At 39.0% G+C, this 19,697-nt stretch overlaps 1 protein-coding gene across 1 annotated transcript in view; it reads right to left on the bottom strand.

Annotated features, from left to right (window-relative positions):
* Positions 1-338: 338 nt before the first annotated feature.
* The window catches only part of LOC136249598 (germinal-center associated nuclear protein-like), a 37,552-nt gene continuing 18,193 nt past the window's right edge, over positions 339-19,697 (bottom strand). The window contains exons 20-38 of the mRNA XM_066041660.1: positions 15,658-15,792; positions 15,522-15,605; positions 15,077-15,204; positions 14,820-14,927; positions 14,572-14,769; positions 11,273-11,425; positions 11,152-11,220; positions 10,131-10,410; positions 9,970-10,068; positions 9,811-9,913; positions 9,658-9,764; positions 9,496-9,601; positions 5,491-5,564; positions 5,054-5,183; positions 4,914-5,000; positions 4,765-4,855; positions 4,476-4,712; positions 2,646-2,795; positions 339-760 (exon numbers count right to left, since the gene is read on the bottom strand). Of these exons, the coding sequence (XP_065897732.1) occupies positions 706-760; positions 2,646-2,795; positions 4,476-4,712; positions 4,765-4,855; positions 4,914-5,000; positions 5,054-5,183; positions 5,491-5,564; positions 9,496-9,601; positions 9,658-9,764; positions 9,811-9,913; positions 9,970-10,068; positions 10,131-10,410; positions 11,152-11,220; positions 11,273-11,425; positions 14,572-14,769; positions 14,820-14,927; positions 15,077-15,204; positions 15,522-15,605; positions 15,658-15,792 (2,394 nt within the window). The 3' untranslated portion in view covers positions 339-705. The remainder of the gene's footprint in view (positions 761-2,645; positions 2,796-4,475; positions 4,713-4,764; positions 4,856-4,913; positions 5,001-5,053; positions 5,184-5,490; positions 5,565-9,495; positions 9,602-9,657; positions 9,765-9,810; positions 9,914-9,969; positions 10,069-10,130; positions 10,411-11,151; positions 11,221-11,272; positions 11,426-14,571; positions 14,770-14,819; positions 14,928-15,076; positions 15,205-15,521; positions 15,606-15,657; positions 15,793-19,697) is intronic.

The raw sequence follows: 19,697 nt of genomic DNA, 5'->3' as shown, positions 1-19,697 counted from the left end.
TATGCTGAGCACACACAACCATCAAATAAATTTTATCTCAGAAAACTATTTTTCTAGGCTAACACATGCACATGGAGTCTAATCCAAGCATTTTCAGTATTTTATCATAAAACTTCTTGCCCCCACACCGTCACTCAGGTTGCCTCATACGCAAACTTTTTAAAGGTTTGATTCATAGAGCATGTGCTCAATGACAGACAGTTGACCTTTACAACTGCACATTTGAAATAAAGTTGTATGAAACAGCAGCATGGACATTCCAAAGGAAACAAAATCATTTAAAGAGAATTTGTGGTAGCTATTTAACTACAGCCACATCTGTTGTTCCTATCATCAAGTGTACACATGACAACACTAGTGTACACATGACAACACTAGTGTACACATGACAACACTAGTGTACACATGACAACACTAGTGTACACATGACAACACTAGTGTACACATGAGAACACTAGTGTACACATGACAACACTAGTGTAGACATGACAATACTAGTGTACACATGACAACACTAGTGTACACATGACAATACTAGTGTACACATGACAACACTAGTGTACACATGACAACACTAGTGTACACATGACAACACTAGTGTACACATGACAACACTAGCCTCTTCAAATAGTATTTATTTAAACTTCTACTTTTACTGCATGTGTGAATACAAAATTAATATACATGAATAGGACATTGTCTATATTATTGAGTAACTGTTGATGGTGAGTTGACACATTGAAGCAATAGATCATCAAATCTGTGGGAAACAAAACAACATCACAGATATATGAAAATTAATGCATTGTATAAAATAGTCAAAGAAGTAACGTATGGCAGCAATAATACAATATTCTTAGATGTTACCTCTCTCTTATGTATAGGTATAGTGTCCCTGAAGATACTAAGTTAACAACATGTGGTAAAGCATTATGTTGATCAATTTGTGCAATTCAATGGGAAAGCTAGGTATTAACCCCCTGCAAAATTCATAAATGATTGACCGATTTCTGAAATTCATTGTAGCCATCAAGAAGGACTGTGTTGAACTTACCTGCCACTTCATGTGCCATTAAAACAGGTAAACTTTTTTTTTTTGTTTGTACTACAGGCCATCTCCATGAAGCCAGCACATTGAAACATGCTGATTTGTAGCTTCTCAGCTAATAAAGCTTCAATAATTTCCTTCCACAAATACACTATTGTACAGCATTTTGGTGGTATTGAAACTCTGTCTTTCCTTATGGGGCTAGCAGGCACACACCTTTGCTGTAAATAGCCTTGAGTACTAACATTTAACATTAACATTCACATGACCATCTCAGCAAAACAGCCCACATGATTTGTCTTTATTTTGTTAACCCTCTGTCAGTTACATTTATTTCTTAATTTTTAGTGCAACAAGTACACAGAAAAAGAAATACACAGTAGGGATATAACATTTCTTATTGTTTTACTGTGATTTAATATCGAGCACTACTCCAACTTGTTTCAGTACTTTTTATCGATGTGTTATGGTCCCTACTCTAGTTGAAAATTCCAAATTTTTCTGTGTACTTGTTTGTTAACTTCTTTTGTAAATAAATTATTATGACTGGTGAACCCACGCATACCGCATCTGAAATGGCACCGCGCACCCCAATTATCGTCTGAAAAGTGAAGTATCCATTACGCTTAGTTGTCAGCTATGTTCAACCCGTTACGCAGCATTTCTAATCAAGAACAGTTCGAAAAGCACCTCTGCAATCCACGCATACCGAAAGAAAGAAATGGTGCCGCACGTCACAGTTATATTGTCTGAAAAGTGAAGTATCCATTACACTTCGTTGTCGGTTATTTTCAACCCGTTACACAGCAGTACAAATCAAAAACTGTTTGAAAAGCACTGCTGCTATCAAAATAGCCACTACGACAAATACGGACGATTTCTGTTATGAAGTGAAGCCATCACATAATATTGCCAAATCGACACTTTTGGCTGTCAGTAAAGATGAATGGGACACAAAGGAGGACACTGATAAGTCCATGAAGAATGTATTGTACGTACTGCGGCACGTCTTGGGCTGAAGCAACGTTGAACAGTAAAAAAATCAAGCCCATAGCTTTAGCCATTATCGAGTTACGCTTGTCTGGAGGCATCAGTCAGTCAGTCAGTCAGTAGAAAATCCCATTAAATAAAGTATTTTAACATTTCCGTAGCAACTTCTTGAAAACATTTCGGATTGATCTGAAAGCTTGTTTAGGCTTAGTTTTACCTAACCAATACTGCCTCATCGTTGTCAGGGAAAATTGAAGCTGGTTTTTTTGGGTGATGTTATTTTGTGGACCACGCCTACTCCTTTGTGGTCCCTACTATACACTACTACTAACATAGTGTATGATTATCAATCTCCCACACTAAAATTAAAGTGGGTAATGAAATCACTCACAATAGGTTTCAGGGTGCAACTGAATAAATCATTTACTCAGGAAGCAACACAACCTGAAATTGGATATACTGTTAGAAATATGCAGGTCTGCAATAAGCCAACAAATCGTGGCAGCTTATACAATACCTGTGCTTTCTTTAGAAATAGTTTACACACCATGCAAAGTAAGTCAGGTTTTTACAGATCTGGTGACATAATTAGTTATGACGCACTTACTCTTTACTGTCCAATTGTTCTTGTTGTAGTCTTGAGTATAAAGTTTCTCTCATGGATTGGTTGGTCTTTGCATGAGGTGAGTGGTAAATAGGATTAACAGTTATCGGTTTACTAAATGGTTCAGTCCAGTGCCTCTGATGTGCTTTGACCCTGTACAACAAAAAGATCACATTCTGTGTAATAAACATTGGTGTTTCTTTTACATGCACCAGTGTATGTCTCTATAGTCTACACTAGAGCTCTTAACTTCCTTTGACCATAGCGGGAATGAAATTTATGAGCAGCAAAACAACCAGACAATCTATATTCAAGATACCATTACAAAATCACACATTTCCACACATCCTCCATTATTACTTTGAAACCTAAAAACTGCTAACAACAATTGTTTTCAGCATGGTGAGCATTCAATACTTTAGAGCCTATACATTTCTTCTTTTATATAGCCAGCTTTGTAGCCAATGAAACAACCGTCTCATATGTAATCTCAAGTTCATGTAGGACAGTGGTTATGTTACATCACTGTCTTAAAGCTGGTAATGATACTTGAATCAAAACACTTTTTTGAGTATTGTTTTGCTAGTTAAACAGTCCATTTCTTACAATATTGCAACAATTTTGTTAACTGTTTTGTTGTGGGCTTTCAAGAAGCTGACTAGTAATAATACTGAATGGTTGCTTAGTTGAAACAAAGCCATAATTTGAGCATCACAATCCTTTGTGTACTTCTGGCAAGTAAAACACAAGAATTTACAGAAAGTATGTTGCAACATACGCAGTAGGTGAGCCCTGGATTTTAGGACAGGTATCAGTGCTAGTTTTGACAGGAATGTAGAGTGAGTATTCCTCTATACCAACTAGAGAACTAGAGAATGAACAAAAGCACATGTAGTGATTTATCATAGAACACTTCAGCTGATGATGAGCACTTAATCTTGTTGAATTACTATGTGGAAATTTGCATTAGTTGCCAAGTAAATGGCATGATAAACAAGTTGATGGTGTGCTACTTCTAAAAACCAGGCGCCATGCAGCTAGCTAGCTCATCTGAAATGAAGTTAATTAACCAACTATATGTATTACATAGGTTTTTGGTTGTGCAATAATGTATAACTAATTTATTGTATTTTGTAATTCGTTCAATTACGTTGCTATGCGCTGCTAAGGAAGCGCTTGTTAAACAAACCGCTTTTATCAACACATTACGCACAGAAGTATCTTCTAAACTGTTTTATAGTTTGACTATCGTGTTTTTTTCCACAAATTCTCTCGACAAAGCCTCAGACTGCTCTTCATTTTCATTCGTGTACATAGGGGATACGCCCCCTTTCCAACTCGAAGGGATAGGCTATTCCTGGTAGTCTACGAGGCCTACACAGTTGTTTTTCAGTTGTTAAATGCCTGTAAAACCGGAAGGGAAGGTAATTCATGAAGTCGGAGGAGAGTTGCCACACCCGTATTTCAGACCGCCGAAAAGAAACCACCTCAGAGCAAAGTTTACCTGTGCAGAAGTTTAATACAGACTTCATTTAACTTTTACTTCTTATGTAAAAGCTGCTTTTCCATATAACGATTTTGGTCACGTGGGTGCGTACGGACAAACATAGGTAGGTATCACACTTTTATGAAAACAATTTCAGTAAACCAGGTGCGCGCCTACAGCTGGCCTTTGGCCGGCTGTGGGCGTGCACCTGGTTTAAAAAGCATTAAGGATCAATAATAATACTGGCTAGCTACTGCATCCACTTATACTGCAGTTTACAACCTTTTCAAGTCACATACACAAGCACACACACATGCACGCATGCTTGTACAAACACATCCACAAACCTTATATTTAATGGAGTATGGTTATGTTGCACACGAGCTAGCATGGTAGAAGCCACACAAGTCATCCATTCAGACGGCTCCTTAAATGCTGACATCTTCACACTCCTATCACCACTGTGACACATACACACCCACTGATCTGGTCCAATAGACTTCAATACATGTGACATGCACATGGTAATCACATGGACCCATGATGCATGCTTCTTGTTGGATGGATGGAATAATGACTGTACACTAAAAAGGAACAGAAAAAAAAATCAATGGTCTAAATGGTATAATCACTAACTTTGTTAAAAGTCGGAGGTGTTCTGGGATTTGATGAGCTTCACACAACATCTGCACATATGCTAGACAATTGTCTCCGGTTAGTTCTTCCTCTATTGTGTAATGTTAATACATCTAGTTGAACAATGCTTGCATAATCAATTTAAAGACCTTGAGGTGATGGAATCTTCAAACTCAGTATCAACTCATTTAATCTTGCAAGATGTTGAGGATTATTCCAGTGAAGGGGTGGGGCTCCTAGCTCACATGATGCACAAAGCAATTCACTTTAGCAAGGTACAAACTCAAACCTTTAAATGAGAAGCTGGTGCTAGATGTTTCTTCACATGGCCATGAGAACTGTACCAAACTGTCAGAACTGGCAAGAGCTGCCAAGTGCTCCACAGCAGAATCATATAGTGCTACAATTCCTTGGCAGGGCTAGCAGTGGAAAAACAGTACATATATCATAGTATTTGTACAAGTAACCATTAGAAACTGCACATGTTATTTTCCTATTATTTGGAATTGTGATACGTAGCTGCAAACTAACATGTTGACGTCAACATAGAGAACTTTTAATACAGTGCAGAGTCAGTTATCCAAACCAAACCAGATGTTTGAAAGTATGTAAAATCAAACAAATAATCCTTACAATGGGTTTGATTAAAGTACAAAGTAGAACCAGACAACTAACCAATCATGTTATAGACAAGGTCCATTTACATTTTTACACATTACAACACACCTGTGAGGTAGCTCCAAGTGTCATCCGCAGTTTGTGATCTAACATTACCGGCTGTACAAACAGTTCCAGTAATCCTACAAGTGCATACCAACATTCTATTTCTAACAGGACGTGACATACACTATTTACATGTGTAATAAGATTACAATTTCTAACAGGACGTGACCAGTTTGGTTTTAGTTATCACTAACTAGGGATGTGCAAAAGTCTTAATAAAATCACTATCAGGATAACTGATAGAATGGTTTCATCTGAGATTATTTTCCACAAGCAAGTCATCTGACTGCTGTTGATATACAGGATTGAATAGAGACGTATACCACATATTAACTTTACCACACACTTAAGTGTGATAATCATACCGCTATAGCTACACATAACTTGTGAAAAGAGATAGTAATCCGAAAATACATCTGCCACAAGTCACAAATTATACTCGGCACAATGTTAATTGCAAAGGAATGTATTAAGAGTATGGATTACCAGGGCTGTCCATAGGGGGGCAACTGGGGCATTTTGCCCTGGGTCCCAGCCTGAAAGGGCCCCCTTGAATACCTGTTTAAAAATCGATATACTCTAATAGAGCAGTCGAGATCTAGATACTCTAATACAGCAGTCACCATATTATTCAGAGGAGCAGTGTAGCAAGTTATGTATGTAGATAAATACGGAAATATTGTTGGTGAGGAGCAGCTATTCTCATTGTTGGCGTGTCATGACCTTTTTTTTTTTGTCTTTGACTTACAGCTAGGCTGAAGTTGTGATTCAGAGTGGAACCCTCCTTGCTCCTGGGGCCCCACTTTAACTCTTTGCCCTTCATTTCTCTGGGCGGTCCTGTGGATTACAATGCTTGTTTTCTTCCACACATTATGGTACTGAAAATTTATATCGTTATTATTCTTTTCCAGGAGATCTGTAGATCACATGACCCATCAGACTACATATCAAGTAGTTAAGCATGCAACAGCACAATTTCTGTTGAGGACTGTTATAACGTATTTTTCAGGTTGCTTGCAAAAACGTAGAACAGAAATGTGATCAAACACATGTGACCCATAGTATGAATATCTCGAGCTACCAAGGATTGTAGTTTATAGTTTGCCAGCAAATCCCGATACACTGTGAGATAATCTTTATATGATAGGCAAAATACACGAATTTTCACCAGAAATTCATTTAAAATCCTCACGTGAATTGTACACGTGATTCCGTTTTTGTTTTGCAAGCAACCTGAAAATATTTTGCCTATCATATAAACAGTGCATCGGGTTTTGCTGGCTAACTATTAACTACAATCCCTGGTAGCTCGAGATATTCGTACTATGGGTCACGCGCTTGATCACGTTTCTGTTCTACGTTTTTGCAAGCAATCTGAAAAATACGGTACATCATGCTATAGGCTATAGCTGTTCAGATTACGCATGTTTGTATAATGAATATGAACATTGTTTTGTATACAACTGCTGCACCCAAAATTACTCTAGACTGGACAAAAGTTTTAAGGGAGGGGGATTCCAGGGTTGTTGAGTGATGACCAGCTGATCAAGACACACGGTAGTGTGTCATGCGACCCAAGAAGCTGGCGCGCCACACCGTGAGTATATTAACAGGAAGAAAGAAAACGCAATTTTCACACCTATGTAGCTCTGTGATCCCTTATCCGATTGGAACCAAATTTGCTAGAGAAGTGCCGGCCAGTTAGGGGAGTCTACATACCAAATTTGAAGAAAATCGCTCCAGCCATTTCCGAGATACGAGCAAACAAAATTTCATTTTAAATTCTTCTTCATTTCGCACACTTTGCAAAATCTGCCATAAAACACGAATGCGTGCTCCAATCGGGCTGAAATTTGGCACACGTAAAGGGCTCATTAAGGCAGATCTCAGTACCAACTTTGGTAGGAATCCGATGAACATTCACGGAGTTATGACTGACTATTTGTGTAAAATACGGTCGAAGGTCTGTCACGCCTACAGGGTAAACCCCCTGGAGGAATCAGTTGAAATTGATAAGGAGATGGAGTAACCATCGTAGGAGTACCTTTTGGTGGTTTGAAAGGAATCGGGATAAAGATCATGGAGATATGACACAAAACCCAACCTGTGTCTGTATCAAAATTACGTGATCGATTTTTATGAATAAAAAACTATTAGTTTTCGTGTCTACCAGGCAAACCGCTTAGAGCAATGAGCTGAAAATCAGTATGTAGTTGGAATAATCATCATAGAAAGTCCTTGCAGTAGTACAGAAGAATCGGATTACAAACCACTGAGTTATGATTCAAAAGGCAACTACGTGTAGCAAATGTGAGATCGAGATACTCTAATAGAACAGTCACCCTAATAGAGCATTCAGCTACTTTTATAACTTACTCAATTATATTACATTGCAAGTTATTCTGTAGGGAATTCAGCTACAAACAAGTCACCCTGTAGTCAGATCAGCTAGAAGAAGGTACCTAATAGAGAGTTCAGCTACAAAGAAACCATGATGTATAGAGTTCAGCTGCAAAGAAATCATCCTGTAGAGAGTTCAGCTACGAAAAGATCACCCTGTAAAGTTCAGCTAAAAGAAGTCACGTTGTAGAGAGTTCAGCTACTAAGAAACCACCATGTAGAGAGTTCAGCTACAAACAAATCACCCTGTAGAGATTTCAGCTACAAACAAATCACCCTGTAGAGAGTTCAGCTGCAAACAAATCACCCTGTAGAGATTTCAGCTACAAACAAATCACCCTGTAGAGAGTTCAGCTAGAAACAAGTCATCCTGTAGAGAGATCAGCTAGAAGGATCACCTTGTAGAGAGTTCAGCTACAAAGAAATCACCCTGCAGATAGTTCAGCTACAAACAAGTCATCCTGTAGAGAGATCAGCTAGAAGGATCACCCTGTAGAGAGTTTAGCTACAAAAACAAATCACCCTTTAGAGAGATAAGCCAGACAAAGTAACCCTGTAGAGATATCAGCAAGAAACAAATCACCTTGTACAGAGTTCAGCTACAAACAAAATCACCCTGTAGAAAGGTCAGCTACATTTCAAGTCACCCAGTAGAGAGATCAGCTGCAAACAATTTATCTATAGGAAATAATTGACATGTAATAAATGTGTGTATTTGTATTATATATATAATTTGTACATTTACTGATAAAATTAAAGTATTTAAAATCTGCTTCATCTTGTTCTTCTTCCTGTGGTAAAGAAAAAATGATAGGTTAAAAAACCCCAAAGCCGGCCATAGGCTGGCTTTGGGGTATACAAATACAAAAAGAAGTGAAATCTAATCCAAAACAACCAAGCTGTAAAAAAAGAGTGCGGCCCTCAGAAAGGCTATGGTGATAAATGATGTGAAATCCAAGGTGGCGGCCAAGAAATGGCTGTGATTGTAGGTTAATGGTAGAAATTTTAATAACGACAATTCAATTCAGGTGAATTTTGTGCCAAGACCAAGTGGCACCAAATTCACCTGAATTGTCGTTATTAAAACTTTTACCATTAACCCACCATCACAACCATTTCTTGGCCGCCACCTTGGATTTCACATCTTTTTTCACCATAGCCTTTCTGAGGGCCGCACTCTTTTTTTTTACAGCTTGGCTGTTTTGGATTAGATATACTTTACATGTAGCTAAAACATGTATTGTACCTCAGAAACTTGTATTTTGTTGTTCACAAAGTTTAAGCAAACACTTTTGCTTACTTCTAAGATCCATGATATATGACGTCGTGCATAAGTTTGTACTTTTAATAGAATACTCAATGGAGAGACGCCTTTTGTGATGCCTTTAAACCATTCCACACAACTTCCAAGACAACTAAAATTACTTCTTTTGAGAATTCTACTTATTGACTTTGGCTTTTGAATTGCTCAGATGCCTAGATGTCCCACAAGTTGTGATTTATGTATTGACAACAACAGACAGATAACTTGATTACTTTACCTCTTGTGCATAAATATCTAATGCTTTGCATACGCAACAACTTGACTATGTAAGTTTCTATGCCAACCTTTCTCCATGTAGTCATAAAGTGGTTGCCAAATAAACTGAGGTAGGATACAGCTGTGAAGTGCTAGCCATCTTATTGCCTCGCACAGTTCCTCTTTCTGTTGATGCTAGGTATGAAAAAAAAATATTGGAACACAAAATAAGGAACAGTTTGAGTACTCACATGATACAGATACTGGGAGAAATCAATTGAATGTAAAAACGGTACAAATTTCACAGTAGAAATGACAGGAAATGATGCACAAATGGTTTCCTCCGTGGCAGCAAGATCTGATAAGAAGAGATAAAAGTTTTACAAAACGTTTTGACAGCTTACCTGTTGGTAGTGTGTCACCTCTGCATAGCACAAGTAATGGTATCTGAGGCTGTGGTTTAAGATGACCAACCAAACTATTTAACTTCTCTAATAAATCATTCACCTAAAGTGCAGAAAGATGTCTTCTACAAATATTGCATTTTCTTGTAAGTGGCTAACTTTTATGCTGTTTGGAATATAAGTCAGAATAGCTGATGTGCCTTTTAAACATGAAGCACATTTCTCTTGTACTTGTAATGATGAAAATCCTTTAAATAACTGAGAAATAAATGTAAATACAAAAAACCTCAAAACATAAAAAATGAATAATGACAACTCACCTTTACTATAACTTGTATCTGCTGGTTGTTGCTAAGTGACAGTAATTCAACTGGGGTTTTGCAGGTGGGCACAGAGGGTGGGGCTACAGAAAGCATGCTCCTCAGCCACTGAGCATATGACACACTCTCCCCAGTAGTGGGGGGTAGCATGAGCACAAGTTGCCAGTGGTAGTGGGCAGTTGAGCTATGAATTGCCTCTGCTGTTAATGGAAACTGTAGTCGAGATGCGAGTTCTCTTGATACCAGACTGGGAACTGGAATTGGTTCCCAAAACTGATTCCTGAAACAAAAGAAATGTTGATTCTGAAGTCACAAAAAGTACAGTGAAACTTTGCTAATAGAACCAATAACACCACTTCATTATGGTGATTCTAGTACCCTAGCATACTGTATAGGGGGAAAGTTTCGGTGGGCAAAACTTTCATGGATTCTGCAGTTTTTTTGAAAGATTCTCTGCAAATGCTGCTGCTAGCTATGAATATCTGTCTGGACTGGTTGACTTGTGAAATAAGTTAATTTGCTTAACAATGTGAAAAGTCCTTTTTGTGTGAACCACGCCCACTTATTGGGATTGTGCATCATTGTCTGTATATGTGGAGCCACACTCATTTAGTGAGGTGCGTTGCAATAGTCTGAAGGCATTCACGAAGCCATGTGCATTGTTGTGTGCCAAATGTAGAGCCACACCCACTTTATATTGATCATCAGGTGCCAGTGTATGCATGCATCATAATCATCCACTTATTGACAAAGTACATTGCTTACATGCATGGTAAAGCATTGTGAGCGAGTGGTGCCATACTTTCGTCCACCGCAAAAAAAAAAGTTTGTATGCCTCTACTGTGAAACTTTCCCCCTTGATCTCATTGGTATGACGACCTGGCCACATTTTTAGTTCCCAAATATAATGAGTATAACTTAGCTACATTTAACACCTATGTACTAGACATGGTCACTATATATAAGGTGGCCACTAAGCATGGCTTCACTGTCCTGAAATGAGTGAAACATATTTAAATACCTTTTCCCTGCCATTCTGCTATATCCTGTTCTTACATCAGTAAAAGTAGTTCTTCTATTCTGTAACAAGCTGATATTCCATTGGTAAGTAATATCTTTCTGTACCAGCAAACCTTGCCTACCTTAATGGATCAGTGGGTATGTCCAGACGTGGTTTCTTCCCCGATGGTTGGAGCTGCTCCAGCAAATATGATAGTGGCTGTAATGGTGCACTTGGTGGAAATGTCTCCAAACATTTCTTGACTTGTTGACACCGAAGTGTGGACCTGCGCCAGCTGAACACAAAACTATATTTTCAACTCAAAAAGAAACAATATCTGTATACAAGAGGGGCAGCATGGCACTAGCAAAGCCATTCTCAACTTTGATGATTTCACCAGTAGTGATGTACCGATACCAATACTAGTATCGGTATCGGCCCTATTTTGGTGGTATTGGACTTGTATTGGTAAACCTATAAATGCCTGATACCAACCGATACTTTAAATGACGTCATTTAATTACTTATCAAGATGGCGGCGTACATAGCGCATTGAACGGAGTTGAGCAAAAGCTGATATAAACCATGAATTCCTTAAAAGAAGCCAGCCACTAGCATTATTAGTACAGTGGAAACTGAAGTAAGCCACGAAATAAGATTCATTAAAGCCATAAACTATCATCTTCGCATAATTGATAGCCACAAAACCAGCAAATTGCAATTGATGAGATTAGCAAATGAGTTTAGTAAGCTAAATCACTAGCTGTTTCTTGTGAGAAATTCCTGTGGAGCAAAGTATTGGTATCGGCCATTTCCAGCCTCAAATGTATCGGTATCGGATCGGTTGTGAAAAAGTGGTATCGGTGCGTCACTATTCACCAGCTGGTGAAATAATACACAAGAGTTCATAATATTGTATATAGTAAGAGAGAGTATCTAACTGAGATGCATTTATCAAATGCACTGCCACTAGTACAGTATCAACACCTTTCTCTGTTCTGTAGAACAGAGGCTTCACTATATTCCTATCAACAGTTCTCTCTTACCAGTGGAGTTGTATTAAACACCAATCAATGCCTTTTCATACTAGGATAAGCAATGATTTCATCAAAAGGTGAACTTGTAGCAGTGCGTTTGTACAGGATGTATTGAGCGTTTGATACTCTCCCTCTTCTAATATTATGAACAGTTACTCTTGATAATACATTTCTATGGTGCTTTAATGTGTACTATTACTACCTATTAATGTGGCTAGCATTTATTAACATTGCCCATTAGCATCCAGCAGCTACCCTACTTTTGCCTACAGTACACACTTGCGAGCTGCGCTGTGAGTTCTGTGTGTTTCATGACTTGCCAGCCTCGTGAAATCAAGTTAAATGGCTGCACTAATGCTGAACTGCCCCCTTAACATACACATGTCTTTCAGCATTTAGAGTATAGTACAGCTGTAAAGAACTTGATTTGGGACAAATGAGAAGAGGCTCTATTAGCCAAATGTGCACCCTGGTTACTCTATTAGAGTATTTGTGGTATTAAATAAAATTGTTATGTCTGGACTCAATCGCCTTTTAAATAGTGCTCTATTATTGCTCTATTATGGTGTGTATGTTCTATTAGAATAGAATATTGTTATTAGGGTGTAACAGAGCTAGCTACATGGACTTGGTATGTGATATATAATAGTGTATGTGTGCGCATGTGTGTAAGATTGAGGGTCGTGTTAATAAGAATTGCATAAGGAAGAGCCACGTGGCCAGAGAGTCCAGTCCTTATGCTGTGATGGGGTGTTCCACCCTGTTACATTGGAAGTCCTACCGAGATATACAAGAACAGTACTGAAGTTGGAGGTAGATAGTCGGAGGAGGCACTTTTCATCGTACTGAGGGGTTTGAGAAGGGCAGTCACCAAAGTGTTAAGAGAGATTTCCGGGTGAAACAGACCAGACGAGAGGAGAACTAGAGTCCTGGTGTGAGATTTCTCCCTGATGACTTGGAAGGAGGCCGGACATGGGACCAAGACTTGCTGTGACAACTGCAGCAAGGAGACCAGTAGAAGAGGCGGCATGTGTCTTGTTGGATCACAGAAGGACCAGGAACTGAGAGAGGAGCAACCAGCTAGTCGAGGACAAATTCTCTTAATTCGCGCGGCCGTAGGAGACGATTGTGAAGGGGTGGCAGTTGGACTTGCGTCTTAAGGAGAAGACGTTGAGAGGTTCCAGTGCACCAAGCATGGAGTCTGTGGTGCCTGCTAGCAGTCCTCTGTATTTTCAAGTGAACTGTAAGGAGCTGCCAAGAGCTTAGTGGCTGTCAGTTACTGTTTGAACAATCATGGTAAAACTCAAGTGTTGTATGATAGTAAACTCGGTGAGTAAGGACTGGAAGTGTACCATCAGTGGATGCAGTAGAGATGCTGGGATGAAGAGTGATGAATATTACTGAACAGAAAGAATGTAGAAGAACAGTGACAGTTCGTGTGTGTGCGTGTGTGCGTGTGTTATACTATAGCAGAAGCAGAGTTAAGCTTGGAGGACCAAGCTCTTGGAAGCGGAGGAGTGATGTAACAGAACTAGCTATATGGACTTGGTATATGATGTATAATAGTGTATGTGTGCCCATGCGTGTAAGATTGAGGGTCGTGTTAATAAGAATTGTATAAGGAAGAACCGCGTGGCCAGAGAATCCAGTCCTTGCACTGTGACAGGGCACCCCACCCGTTACATTGGAGAGTAATTGAACAAAGTTCTGCATCTAAACTCACATATACTCGAACACTGTTGCTGAGGCCTAGACCAATGGTTTATTCAGAAACTGAGGATCCACACTTTTGAAAAACACAAAATTAAGGCAAATTAAAAGAACAGTTTACATTTGGACCTAGGTACATGTACATTTGTAGAAACATTTTCAAACCATCTTTTCTGTTAACCTTCATGTATGTATATCAACAGGAGTACATCGAATCCTATGGACAAGGGAGTATGTAACTTCGTAAAGAGCAAAATTCAAACATGGCTGCAATGTACTATTTAAATAACTTTTAAAATTTTCCAACTACGATATTATGCAGAGGCGTATGCTTGAATATATCACGTTTCTGCTGTGACGACGCGAAGCTATGAAAACAAAGTTCAATGGCAGGAAAGAGGAATAGTAGCACAGGCTTAGCAAGACATAATTCCAAACTTTATCTTTTAGCTTTGACTCAACGGTCTTCCTATCAAAACAGCTTTACTACCTTCACACAAGACAATGGAGTAGCAGTCCATTCAGTGTATCCCTGTTGCGTGTAAGAATGATGTAACCAATTATATACACAGTAACACTGGACACCATGTTTGAATTTCACCCGTAGTGTACGGAGTTGCATACTCCCTTGTCCACAGGATTTGATGCGCTCCTGATATCAAGAAGGTTTACAGCACAAATTGTGAACACTTACCGTCCAAAGAATCTTCCCATCCTCATCTTCATGACATGAGAGCAAATAGAGTTGAGGTGTTGTTTTCTCTGTAGCACTGCCTCTTTGATGGACTCCTCTGCTATGGATTGGATCGCCATAGCAACAACCACATCTGACATCTCCATCATCACGTGATTGGCCGCGTTTCTAAGTATCTCGGCAGCTGTATGTTCTTCCCTGAGGGTGAATAAGAGTTTAGCATCATACGAATGTAAGTCATTATTAACCTTAGAGTAGTGTTTGCAATGTTGGCTGCTTCAGACACTGCTATTTCTCCAACAAGCTGAGTGACATACTTGTCAGCAGTAATCTCAACTAGACGTTCTCTTTCCTCCCTGTAAATGAAAGTGGAGTAAGGTGAAACAAATATCAACCTACTTTACATTATACATTGGGACTATACAAATATTTTGTGATATTGCTAAACAGTTTCTGTGAGGGCTTGTGTGTGTAATAAATATATTATCAACATAAGTTAGCTCACCTCAGCTTTCTGATTCTTTCCTTTTCTTCTGCCATGGTTTGCTCACTAAGCCCCCGGCAAACAGAAGCTATAACATTGTTGATGAGCTCCATCTTCACCAAGTCACATGCAGCATACAGCTGCTGCATCTGGTGTGCAAAAAAATACAGTACAATACAATGCTGAATATCACAATGAAAAAGTAATTACACAACAGAACATTTTCTTGTGATAAGTGATAGACCGAAAACTCTAAGCCCTGAGCAGCTTGAAAATAGTGAAGGATTTATTTATAGACATCGTTACTGTATAAGGTACAAAGTTCAATGACTTTCTAATGTACAAAATGACTGGATTGTCACAATAATGACTGGATTGGCACAATCCAGTATACCATCATGTCATTCAAAGCATTGGTTGATATTTTGTAAATTTCAGTTATCTACATGTGTCACAAGAAATTCACCTCTAAAACTGCATCACGAACAATTGCGTTAACTTCTTTTGGCACTGTAGCAGACAGCATAACTTCAACTGTTCCAAGAATATCCTACAATCATAAAAACGATTCAATAAAATAATATGTTCTAATTAATACCCACATTTTCTTCATATACAACTCGAGCAGGCACAGGTGCTCTGTAGCTAGGCAACTGCTGTGGCATAGCAGCATTGTTGCCAAGACTAGACACAGGAACATGATGGGGTACTGGAGGTAGTGGACCACCCTGAATGACCTGTGGAGGACATCATGACGAATGAGATACATTACAGTGTAATGTTCATGATACCATCTGTATATGTGGTATTCTTCGAGATGTGCAATTTTCGCAAACATTAACTTTCCAACACTTTCACAAATTAATTTTCATGAATGGCACTGCCTGCAGTGTACTGGGATGAATAGATATTCTAATAATTTTGGACACAATTAAAGTGTCATGAAAGATATCCCATTCATGAAATTTGTGAAAATTACATCCCTCAAAAAAAAATACTGTGCATATGTGGTATCAAGAGTGAATAATAAAATAGGAGAGTGTCTAACTGCGGTATAGTCCATCAAAAATGAGCGCCCGAAGTATTTCCGGTTATCACAGTAAATTTACGCTTATGATAAACGTGTTGACTGGTATAAATTAACACTCTAGAAGGTGAGTTGAGAGCAGCCGGCTGGACAGTTCGTCTTATGAGTACGCCAAGTCATAGTGTCACTGGGTTTCAGTCCCACGTTGTCAATAGCGATGCCCGTGTTGGCAGCCCCGCTCGTGCCAGTGATGTCATTACAGACCTAGAAGTGGAAGCATCATCTCCCAAGATGCCCAACACATCACCTAACACTGTGGTGAACAGTGCACCAGAAGTTTCGACTGAAAACCAAGAGTAGTTTCTGTCGAAGATTCACTAAGAAGTCGCTTCACGGTTTCCTAGCCTTTGTTTAGCGATGTCACGTGTAGAGGTAAACAGCACGCAAATTCCGGTTTTAACAATAGCCAACGTCATCTTTCTGTTCATTTGCCTCGTGGAATGCTGTCACGTATTCAAGGGTACATGCAATATAAGGAATACTCTGTACATGTGATGATGAGACTGTGGAGGAAGCAGAGTTTTGAAAGCACTGAAGATATTGTTGATCTGTGTAAAATAATAGGTGGAAACTCACACAAGTTCTGCCCAGGAATTGACCCTGAGCTGTATTTGAAGGAATACAAAGAAGTCATTCGATTTCATATAAAAAGTGTGCGCCTCACTGATTTTCCATTCCACCGTGTGGATTCAGTCAAGTGCTGAGTTGGCTCGCAATGCAACCAAGGAGGAGAAGGATGCCAAAGAAGTTAAATGTTATCCATGTAAAGATCTGGTTAGGCACCTGGAACGTCAGAAAATGAAAACTTTAAAGGAAACCCAGACAAGAAAAGCAAAGAGGCAACGTCTTTCTTCTAGAGCTAGACTGTCGTATATGAGTCCTGCCAGCCAAGCAAAGTGTAAAAAGCTAGCCCAATATGAGAGGACTAACAGCATTAGGAAACTAGCAAGATATGAGGAGCATGAAGTCACCCTGGATGATGACCAAAATGAAGAAATGAGAACTGTCATGGAGACGACAAAAGATGAAGAATTACAGAGATCGTATGATGAAGGAGAGAAATATGGTGTCATTGGAATCATGAAAGAGATTTGGAACACAGATTTAGACCGCCAAAGGACAGAATTTTCCCATGATCAGGCTTCCAACAGTAAGATCACTATAAGAGTATGTATATGCTTGGGTTTATTCAAGTGATTTTATGCAGGTAATGGTGGTAGAGGTAATCATTGGAGTCTGATCACCATAAGAATGGGTAAGGTATCTAGCTACAGTTGTTGTTACAATGGTTTAAATTACTTGCATATCTTTTCAGCCTTAGCTATCTACTCATGAAGTCCTGCAGCATACAAAGCATTGAAGGATTTTAATGTTCTTAGTTTACCAGCCAAATCTACTCTGCAAGCATATTCTAGTGCTTTCATCCATCCAACAGGAGCCAGTTCAGCTTGCATCGCTGATAAGTGTCACGATATGTGGTCTACAGAGCAGAGTGCAGGGAGAAAGGAAAGCAGGAGCCAATGGGAGATGGTGCACTAATTTTTGACGAGGTTAAGGTTGCTTGTCAACTAATGTGGAACTCCTGAAACAACAGATTGATGGGATTGGCAATGACTCCAAAAGACCTGGCTTCATTAAATGATCTATACACTCTGCTACACAGCTCTGACACTGGTAAACAGACATCATAAGTGTTACAGTTCTTGTGGAGAGACCTAACTAGTCAGTTCGACATTGTCGGCCCGTATTTTACTAGTTCAGGTTCAGTTGATGGGAAGTTTGTCCTAGCTTGTGTGTTGGAAACTGTCAAGTTGTTCCAGTTGCACTCTTTGAAAACGAGTGTTTTAGTTTGTGATGGTGGGTCTTCCAATGTGGCCGCAATTAAAGCCAGTGATGGTTGCCATGGAGCTTATGCTGTAAAAAGCGGTGAAAATGGTGAGACAGAGTGGAACCTTGGATGCTTAATCCTTTCGATCCTCCACACAAGAAATATTGGCTGATCTGTTCATCTCACCAGGTAACCAAATCTATATATATGTTTTAAATATTTTGATGGATTCCATTTTTAATGACAACTTAAGAATATGATAAAAGCATTATTTTCTTCAAAACCTACTGGCTCTAAACAATTTAAACGTGTGGACAAGTGTACATTAGGATGGCAGCCTATCAATGACCTGTATCAGCGAGAACTGGAGCGAGTGAGCCAGAATCTAACAAGAATGGTTCCCCATCTCAGAGAGGCTCACTGCTTGCGTGATGTGTGGACCAAATTAAATGTACACCCTGCAAAAGTAAGTGGATTGTGTTATTCTCTGCATCTGGTTTGTATGAACTTTAGTGTATTTTCTTTTTCTTTTTAAAACTATAGCAAGAGCAAGTTTTGGGAGAACTTCACTGGTACATCAACCAGCAGCCTTCACCAGCGGATGCCGGCACAGCAATGGAGACTTTAGAATATTTAGAGACATGCAATCTGCTGTTTGAAAGAGGATTCCTAAGCCATGATGGGGTCCAGGCTAGATTCTCTTTTGACCAAAGGTACGTTTGCCTTCACCTTAAGTGTACATGTGCGTATGTGTCTCTTTCTCCACCTACAGACCCTAAATTCGCTCATACTTCCAATACTCAAAGAACATTCTTGTCATGGCAAAGTAAGGAATATTTACATATATTATATGCTTTTTATTTCCACATGTACAGCATGGGATCTCTTAATTTACATCTACAGCTTTAGAGCAATATGTGAATGGTTCTTCAAGACATATCCCACATACTTCGTATCCCCATTACGTCTTTCTGGCTTAGCGGTTGAAAGTTTATTCAGCCAGTACAAACATGCTGCTGGGGGAAAACTAGATGCAGTGAACTATACCACTGCCAGATCTGCTTGTCTAGTCAGACAATCAGTTGCAGTCCATCACAGTGGGAAGGGATACCGCAATGAAGCCCTTCACACTACCAAAATTCCCTTAAAGATAACAACGTACAACAAGCAACACACAAGTAAATGAATTTCGTACAGTGTATCCACAATTCTAAATTAATTTAAACAATTCAATCACAATATATAATTATAATAATTCAGTATTCTTTATTATGTAAATTACAATTATTTAGGTTTTTTCGCACCTAACTTAGTTTCAAGTTTAGTATGTTGTGCCAGCAAAACTGGTCGTAGATTAACATCAACTGTGGATGCCAGTCCTTTCTTACTGGCCATCTGTTGCTTTGTAGCAGATACAACTTCTTGGACCTTAGTGTTGCACAATTTACGGACAAACACATTGTATACATTATCCAACGCATCTTGACTAAAAGTGCCGATGTTGGGTAAACTTTCTCCCAAAGTTGTTAGGAACACAATTTTAAAACTGTCTTTTCTCTTCACTATGTCGTGTGCAACCTACGTATTTAAATGAGCATGTGTAAAGCTAGATTAACGAATGACATACCTGAATTATAACCATCATCTTCTTACACAGTGTCTGTGTTTATGACTTCCTTCACAATTTCATCCAGGCTTCGCAAAAAAAGTATAAAGGAAATATCTGG

The sequence above is a fragment of the Dysidea avara genome, chromosome 3 (assembly GCF_963678975.1).
Source record: "Dysidea avara chromosome 3, odDysAvar1.4, whole genome shotgun sequence".
In the NCBI taxonomy this organism is placed as follows: Eukaryota; Metazoa; Porifera; class Demospongiae; order Dictyoceratida; family Dysideidae; genus Dysidea; species Dysidea avara.
Note: the sequence above shows the minus strand (reverse complement) of the source record. Positions and strands in the feature narration are given on the sequence as shown.